Here is an 8,312-nt window from a genome sequence, read left to right as displayed (position 1 = left end):
TGGCCACATCCGCCCCACCAAATCATGGGCAGCCAAAATTTTGGCGGACGATTTGCCTGCGCAGTTGGCCATGGAGTTAGCGTGAAAACTGATGTTTATTTATTTATTCGGAAAAAAAATATAAGATGTTTTTGAAGTGTAAAACATCTTACATTTTCTTTTTTGTATATAGAGGTACAATTACTAAATCCCGTACTAAATCAGCGTCAATTAAATATAGGGCGGAGGGAGTATTATTTCTTAAAATCTGCTCTGTCACACACACATGAAAATCAACCAAAACACACAAATTCGCATAGTCCGAGTGGGGCCGGCCTGTCAGCGCCCGTACGTGGAGTTTCATCTCAGCCGTCCGTGCAACGCTCCTCGTGATTCGTGCAGCGATGGTGGCCATGTCCTGGCCCACAAGTCACCGCGAAACGAACAAACCCCAAACCCTTCTCCCCCTTCCTTCCCCAACCCTTCCGGCGGCGGCAGCGGCGGCGGCGCGTAGGCTCTCGCTCCCTCCCCTCCCCTCCCCACCGTCTCCGATGGCCCTCGTCGCCGGCTCCTACGAGCGCTTCATCTGGGGCTTCTCCCTCAAGGCCCTGGCCGCCGCGCCCCCCTCCTCCGAGCCCCAGGCCCTCGCGCCGCTCTTCTCCTACCCGGCCCACGCGGGGCCCATCCGCTGCGTGGCGGCCGCGCCGCGGGCGGGGCTCGCGGCCTCCGGCGGCGCCGACGACTCCATCCGCCTCTACGACCTGCGCGCCGCCGCCGACCTCGGCCCGCTCCTCGACCCCTCCGCCGCCGTCTCCGCGCTCGCCTTCCACTCCATCGGCCCCGTGCCCCGCAACCTCCTCGCCGCCTCCGACGACGGCCTGCTCCACATCTACGACGCCGACGGCTTCGCGCTCCTCACCTCGCTCCGCGTCTTCCCGCGGGGCCGCGAGGCCGCCGACGCCCTCGCCGTGCACCCCTCGGGCCGGGTCGCGCTCGCCGTCGGCCGCGCCGGGGGCCTCTCCATGGTCAACCTCCTCCGCGGCCGCCGCAGCTTCACCTGCCGCCTCGAGCGCCCCGCCTCGGCCGTCGCGTACGCCCAGGACGCCGCCGGCGGTGACCGCTTCGTGATGGCCGCCGAGGAGAAGGTCACCGTGCATGACTCCGAGGACGCCAGGATCATCCATGAGATGCGCTGCGACAAGAGGATTCTCGCCTTAGCCCCATCAAAGGTATTTACTTTTGCTCCTGAATTCCTGATAAACCACCTACATAGTTGTTAATCATGTCATGATAATAGATTTCTCTTGGAAAAAGAACATGGTCATAAGAGTGCTTATATCGCTTGAATATTAGTAGTTTCTTACCTAGGATTTAAACGATTATGGCTGGTTAAGAGTGTACTGTGTAGGGCTTGGGAAGTTTTTGAAAACTGTTACCCTGTCAATGCAAATTTGTTACCCTGTCTGATGCAAATTTGACCTTTGGTCAGTCATATCACAGCCCATAAGACTCGTAGGTATAACTTAATGTTGTCGTCCATCTATCAGGACTCAGTTCTGTTTCCCCTTGTGAAGTCGGTGGATCTTCATATACTTACTGTCATAGCGCTTTAGCTTCACTTCCATTGCTTTTCTATTCTTTGTGCTATATAAATCTTTCTTCTAGAAATAGAAACACCACACGAATATGGGCGTATGCGTAATGTAACATTTTAGCTTCACTTCCGTTGCTTTTATATTCCTTTTGCTACAAATCTTTCTTCTAGAAGTAGAAACACCACACGAATATGGGCGTATGCTTAATGTCATAGCATTTTAGCTTCACTTCCATTGCTTTTATATTCTTTTTGCTACAAATCTTTCTTCTAGAAGTAGAAACACCACACAAATATGGGTGTATGCTTAATTTCATAGCATTTTAGCTTCACTTCCATTGCTTTTATATATTGCCCACTTCTTCATCATGTATGTGCAGAATGGAGCTCTTTACACCGGAGGAGAGGACCGTGGTATTACTGCTTGGGATCTGTCGAGCGGCAAGGTTTCATCGCGCATCGAGGGCGCTCATTCAACTCGTGTAAAAGGGATTGTCATTTTCGATAACCAGAACAACGGATCTGAATCGAGCACTTTAGTTGCCTCGGCTTCATCTGATGGCATCATAAGGATCTGGGATGTTCGGATGATTGGAAGCGAGAAGCCTACTCCATTGGCAGAGGCCAACACAAAAGCAAGGCTAACATGCCTTGCTGGGACATCATTGAAATGTAAGTCCATGGAAGCTTCATCTATACATACATAAAACAGAGCATATCATTGATTATTCTCAGAAAAATGAATCGTGATTGATGTTAAACCTGGTTTCATGAGTCATGTGTTGATACTTGAACAAAATGCCTTTTTTTTCATATGATCCTATTTGTCACTGGCATTTGTGTTCATTGGTGTCTCTTGATTCTGCAGGAGTTAATCAAGTGAGATGTTGAGTTTGAGTTAAACTATCGAAGAGAGGCTGGGCTACGAGTTTTGTGATGTTTAGTGTAGTCTATGTAGCGGGCTCTTACTGGTGATACGGACCGTGGAAACTCCAAGCTGGAAATCTTGAAGGCAGGCACTAGTTGGATGCATGGGAAATGTATGATATGAGAGCTAGTCATGGATTATACATCATCGTAGTTTGGCTTGAGGGCATGGACTGTTTAGATTAATGTCAAGGCGATTGCAAGATCCGGTTGTATCGATCACAAGTTTTCAGTGTGAACCATTTTGTTCTAATATTAAGCGTGCAGGTTGCCACAAATATGTAGCCCCCATGTATGAATTTCTACTCTCTTTTTTCCACCGTTCGATGATGTTCGCACCGACACCGAGTTTTCCAGTCATATACTGAATAATACTCGTACATGAACTGGTGTCTCACACTCAAACTGGAAACACTTGTCGACCTGATCATCACAAGAATGTTTTCAGTTGTGAAGATCTTTCTGTTCCTTTGGGGCAGGACATGTGGGTCGACTGATGAATATTTAGCTTGAGATGCTCATGCTAATACCAAGGATCTTGATGATATCCTAATATAAACTACTACTCACTCCACTAGTACAAAAAACTAATGATACTGGGGGAGTAGTATGATGGATGAAAACAATCTATTTGAGGATCACCTCTGATAACAATCTCTTAAACAAAACCCACAGAAAACAAACAAATACATGTTGAGATTTATAACTAGCTCTCATTATCTCTCTTGGTTTACAATATGCTGAGATTTATTTTAAGACATGTTGCGGCTAGAGTTTCTTGAGCATGATGGGCGCGCCATGATCAGGCTGCAGGGTGGAGACCGGGAATGGGGCGTGCCTGTAGGACGGCGACAGCCCGAACTGGAAGCGCTGCAGTATCCTGCTCAGCGCCATCTTGGCCTCGATGAGCGCGAAGTTCTGGCCGACGCAGACCCGTGGGCCCCACCCGAACGGGAAGAACGCCGGCGACGACGAGCTCCCGGACGCCTTGGAGACGCCCTCGGCGAACCTCTCCGGCCTGAACTCGTCGGCGTCCTCTCCCCAGACGTCCGGGTCGTGGTGGAGGAACACGATGGGCAGCGAGAGGATCACCCCCGGCGGGTACCTGACGCCGCCCAGCTCCACCTCCGTGTACGTCTGCCGGTCGAACTGGATCACCGGCGGGTACAGCCTGAGCACCTCGTGCAGCACCATGGCCACCACCTTGAGCTGGTTTATGCCGTCCAGGTCCGGCTGGTCCTTGTCCCCGAAGACGCGCAGGACCTCCTCCCTCGCCCGGTCCTGCCACTCGGGGTGCATGCTCAGCGCGACCAGCGTCCAGGTGAGAAGCACGGCGGTGGTGTCCATTCCGGCGAAGTAGAAGAGCTTGAGCTCCCCGATGATGTCGTCCATGGTCATGATGGGCTTGGTGCTCCCGGCTTCCTTGGCTTCCTTGGTCTCCGCGGCGTTGCACTCCATCAGCACGCCCAGCAGGTCATCGTTGCTGGCGCTGCCTTCTCTCATGGCCATCTCCCTCTTGCCGATTATGCCTTTGAGCAGCGACTCGACCTCGCACGCGTTCGCCTTCACCCGTCTGTTGAGCTGCATTGGTAAGAACCTACTCAAGGAAAAAAGAGCAATAATCACAAGCGGGTAATGTGCAAAAGTGACCAGAGAGAGACCAAGAGTCTAACGGGAGACTCACTTGAAACCTGGGAGGTATAGGGTGTTGAGCATCTTCACCACATTCTGGGCCTGCTCCGACTGTATCTGGAAAATCCTCCTCCCTTCGCTGAAGCTGCTGCCGAACGCCGCACGGGAGATCACGTCGCCGGTGAGGTTCTGGAACTCCGGCCACACGTCAATCTCCTTGGCCTCATCGGATCCCACATGATCCTCCCACCTAGCTACCAGCTCATTGCAGCAGGCAACGAAAGCGGGCATCATTTTCTGCATCACAAGTTCACAACCAAAGCCAAATTGAACATTATTCAGACAAGCAAGCAAGCGGCGCCTTGGAGTTGCATGTTCTGACATGAAGAAGAAACGATCGCGCGTGGTTTGGTTTTCGCGCTTGCCTTGAGTTTCTCAAGATGAAATGCGGGGTTGATGATCTTCCGGTGAGCGGCCCATTTCTCGCCGTCGTGGCTCACCAGCCCGTTGGCCAGCCGCCTGACGATGCCATTGCTGAACTTGCGCTTCCGGAAGTGCCCGGACTTGTTGGCTAGTATCTCCCGCACCAGTTTAGGATCGTTCACGATCACCCTCGGCGTCGGGCCGAACCAGGTCACGGAGATCTTCCCTGCAATTTTTTAGCTTTCTAGAGTTTCAGACACGCAAGTCTGAACAAGTGACCATCACAGCCATGTTCACTAATAACTTCTTTAATATGCAAAAAAAAAATGTAATGATGGATTTAATTTATTTACCATGCTCCTTGATCACGCTGTGGTACAGAGGGGCCACCCGCGCTGTGATATCGTGCGACGGCGGCAGCATGGGCTCCGACCGGGCCACGGCGACCAGCCGGGAAAACTCCTGCAGATCGCCGAACGGGAAGCGGTACGCCCTGCCGCCGAGGCCCTGAGCCCGGAGCGCTCGGCCCAGCCTCCGCGGGGTGACCCAGGCCAGCTCCAGCACCCTCCAGGCCCACCACAGAGCCACGAGCGCCGCAAGCGAGAGCAACAAGCTCCATTGTTGCGACAGCACAGCTCCGATCGCCATGGCTGATCCGAGCTCTGAAGCCTAGCTCACAGTTTGGTATTGGGCATGGAATGCAAGAGGTGAGTGCTAGGAGGGAAGCTATGCTATGCAGAGAGGGAAGCCACTTATATATAATAAGCAGCAAACTCCTATGGATGTTATGATACTGTTTTGATGGAGTAACCAAAGCTGAATGGTGTTGATTTTGCTGACAAGCTTCTGCCATCAGTGCGTACGTATGTATCTAGTTGTCGGTGCAGGGAAACAAGGAGAAAGAAACAGAATGAAGAGTTTTGCAGCACTGAATGGAGGCAGTTATTTACCTTGGAGGAGGTCCTAATTACCATCCTCCGCAGTCCTGGACCGTACCTGGCTAGGGACTCGAGGGTGATCAGCATGGTGTGACTGCAATTGTGTAATGGTTGGCTGGTGAAGTGTAAGGGAATAGATGGACACAGGGTTCGATCTACACTCTCTGTTGCAGTAGCAGGTTACAGTTCATCGGTACACGAATGGAGGAAGCACTCTCCAGAGGAGCCGAGGAGGAAGAAAGGTAAAAGGGGAAGTTGGCGTTGACTTGAACGACGTGGGGGTAGTAGCTGTGGGCGATGGCGACCGAGTTGAAGGAGATGCTGAAGTAGTCGTTGAAGCTGTCGACGGAGCCTTGCACGAAGCCGGCAACAACAGCGACGACACCCCACCTTCCTTGGAAATGTCCTTGATTGTAGCAGGAAGAGGACACCATACCACCCATGCCCAGTGCTCTCATGCTGATTACAATTGCCATTAGAATCTGCGACAGTTGAATATCAGAAGTCTGCCTTGTGACCCTCCCAGGATCGCATGACTTATGCACATCACCGGTAGGGTATTCGGTCGAAACGGCAACTGGAGCACTGGGAAGATCACATGAGTAATACCACCGTGGACACCCCTCGATTGTAGCTTGTATGTCTTCACGCCTGCAGGCATCCACATCAGGTTCAGGGAATGGCCAGTGCTGCTCACCCAACAGAGAAATAGAGTTGTCCAGCTTGCGATAAACAATAAGTGAGCGTAGAGCGACAAGCTTGCTGCATTATGAGCACCAATAGCTCGAATGCGCTCTCAATCCCATCCGCCCACCCGAGACTGGCCAGTAACATTATCATCAGACACTTCTTTAGTTCCAGGAGCCCATAGCCTCTCAAACCGAACAAAGAAACGCCAATGACTATAGTTCCCAGAGGCACTGACTGCACATGAATTCAGATATGCAATGCACGTCTCCAACTCAATCAGTATCAACAAACTTCCCTCTGGTTTGGAGCCCAAAGCATGGACAATTGTTGCTCTTAAATTCTTTGCACTCCACTGTACTAGGCTGCCCTGCCCTCTTGTGAACAGTACGAATAAGATCTCCGATGGAATGCGCAAATAATTGAACCACCACCACGTACCTTGCAGGAGAACATGCCCCTGAGTACTGACATTGTCGTGATCCGCAGTGTCTCTGGCCTTTTTTTTAGGCTTAGGAAAACTACCTGCAGCAGCATGTTCAGAAAACTTCCAATGCCCCTGATCAAGAACAGTTGTAAACTGATGCTCAATAGGTTCCCATGAACAAACAACATTAACGGTGATAGTCACCAGTAAAGCAAAATTGTCAATAGTAGAATAGTATTCATCCGGAAGCTCACACTTGGGTAATTCTGGCCACACTGGTACTGCTCGGCCATTGCTTGAAAACGATGGCCTAGACGTGGGGCGGCGGGCTGATGTTGGCTGTCACGGGGATGTTGAGGCCGTGGAACCTGTCGTGGTGACCACAGGTGGCTACACCGATGGCCGCCGTGGTGTTGCAGAGGACGATGGCGAGCTCGGGGCCGAGCGCAGTTGTGGTGTTGCGAACCTCCGCTGCGACGGTGGCGGCGTCATGGGCTTGGTCGACGGCATCGACCTGGGTCGAGCACTCCGTCGAACAGGCGACGGGCACCATCGGGACGCAGACCGGGGTTGCATTGCATCATGGATCTCAAACTTGCGAGCGAATCTTTGGGTGGCTGTCGAAGAATTCAGCAAGATCGACCTCGGGAAAAGGCTCCCTCGCATCGGAACCACCACAGGACGCAATGTTCATCACCGGGTGCTGCCCCAGCTCCACTGGACACCACGCAGAGACAGCTGCTCGGACAAGATGCTATGCACGCTACCTGAAACGATGGAAGTAACATTAGACAAGACCGAAGTTCAGAATTGCCATGGATAGGGGCGCGGCGAGCGCGAGCGCGCGGGTGCCGGAGCCGACCAAGTCAAGGCGGCAGCGCTGGACACGTAGCCAGAGCACTGGCACTTGAGCAGAGTGAGGTCGGCGAGACTGGGGCACGCGGCGACGGCGCCGCCGACCGCGAGGCCGTCCAGAGACGCGCCGGAGATCTCCAGCACGCGAAGCCGCTCCGGGAGGCGCGCCAAGGAGGAGAAGGGGCAGCAACAGGCCGCCCTTGTGTGGGTGGTGTGGTTGGCATAGCTGAAGAGAGAGATTGGCTCTAAGAGCATCTCCGACTGCCGCGTCAAAAGATGCGCGCGGTAAATTGACTTTTTAAGGAATGTTTTTGTGCACTCCAGCGATGACGGGAAACAATTGCGCGCGCGAGAAAAGACGGCAGCTCGCGCGCCTATAAATTGCAGCGCCCTCTGCCACTCTCTTCATCTCTCCATTGCTCTCTGCCACCCTTTGCCGCCGACACGCCACCGTAATGCCCACTCACGCACTACCTAGGCCACGTACAGGCGTGGTGACCATGCACACGCGCTCACACACTCTGTATGCTAACATGTTGTTTATGCTAGCATCATTTGGCACCACCACGAACCATAACATCTAATTGTCATTTCTGTTTGTTGTTTCTCATTTCCTTCACCCGCTCACGTTGTGCTTTCGTTGATCAATTCTTCTTGTATGGTTGTTAAATGTGAATAGGAAGCGCCTTATTTTAAGGTTTCTTTGCAGAAGCTATAGAACACATGCTAGTCCGATGTGCTATTTTTTGTTCAGTTAATTAACCGTTTTCTTAATTTTCTGCAACATAATGGAAATTCTTGAAGACCAGCTTTTGGTAGCTTTAGGACACACACGGCATTTTTGAACTGG

General features: G+C 52.2%; 2 protein-coding genes across 4 annotated transcripts; one reads left to right on the top strand and one right to left on the bottom strand.

The window, feature by feature from the left end:
* The first annotated feature begins 421 nt into the window (after positions 1-421).
* On the top strand, positions 422-2,825 carry LOC125507719 (p21-activated protein kinase-interacting protein 1-like). The gene is made up of 3 exons (XM_048672211.1): positions 422-1,208; positions 1,954-2,245; positions 2,442-2,825. Coding segments are annotated over exons 1-3 (972 nt in total). The 5' UTR covers positions 422-530; the 3' UTR covers positions 2,444-2,825.
* Positions 2,826-3,110: 285 nt separating this feature from the next.
* Positions 3,111-7,707, bottom strand: LOC125507718 (cytochrome P450 72A397-like). Of its 3 annotated transcripts, none has more exons than XM_048672208.1 (7): positions 7,470-7,707; positions 6,862-7,374; positions 6,622-6,739; positions 4,909-6,550; positions 4,558-4,781; positions 4,185-4,429; positions 3,111-4,097 (listed from the first exon to the last, which is right to left on the bottom strand). In XM_048672208.1, exons 4-7 carry the CDS (start codon positions 5,201-5,203, stop codon positions 3,269-3,271), a joined length of 1,593 nt encoding a protein of 530 aa, XP_048528165.1. In that variant the 5' UTR covers positions 5,204-6,550; positions 6,622-6,739; positions 6,862-7,374; positions 7,470-7,707; the 3' UTR covers positions 3,111-3,268. The 3 variants fall into 3 exon arrangements, with proteins under 3 accessions (XP_048528165.1, XP_048528167.1, XP_048528166.1); XM_048672210.1 differs by having other exon boundaries at positions 4,909-6,144; XM_048672209.1 differs by having other exon boundaries at positions 4,909-6,144; positions 6,622-7,374.
* Positions 7,708-8,312: the final 605 nt, after the last annotated feature.

Source organism: Triticum urartu, chromosome 5, assembly GCF_003073215.2.
Source record: "Triticum urartu cultivar G1812 chromosome 5, Tu2.1, whole genome shotgun sequence".
Taxonomy (NCBI): Eukaryota; Viridiplantae; Streptophyta; class Magnoliopsida; order Poales; family Poaceae; genus Triticum; species Triticum urartu.
This window is presented reverse-complemented; position numbering and strand designations above follow the sequence as displayed.

Bases quoted from the DNA above. Each gene is read 5' to 3' on its own strand.
- LOC125507719 (XM_048672211.1), top strand. From the start codon at position 531: ATGGCCCTCGTCGCCGGCTCCTACGAGCGCTTCATCTGGGGCTTCTCC. The intron at 1,209-1,953 runs GTATTTACTTTT...ATGTATGTGCAG, and splicing joins TCGCCTTAGCCCCATCAAAG to AATGGAGCTCTTTACACCGG.
- LOC125507718 (XM_048672209.1), bottom strand. From the start codon at position 5,203: ATGGCGATCGGAGCTGTGCTGTCGCAACAATGGAGCTTGTTGCTCTCG. The intron at 4,782-4,908 runs GTAAATAAATTA...AAAAAATTGCAG, and splicing joins CAGCGTGATCAAGGAGCATG to GGAAGATCTCCGTGACCTGG. The intron at 4,430-4,557 runs GCAAGCGCGAAA...CTTGTGATGCAG, and splicing joins TTCATCTTGAGAAACTCAAG to AAAATGATGCCCGCTTTCGT.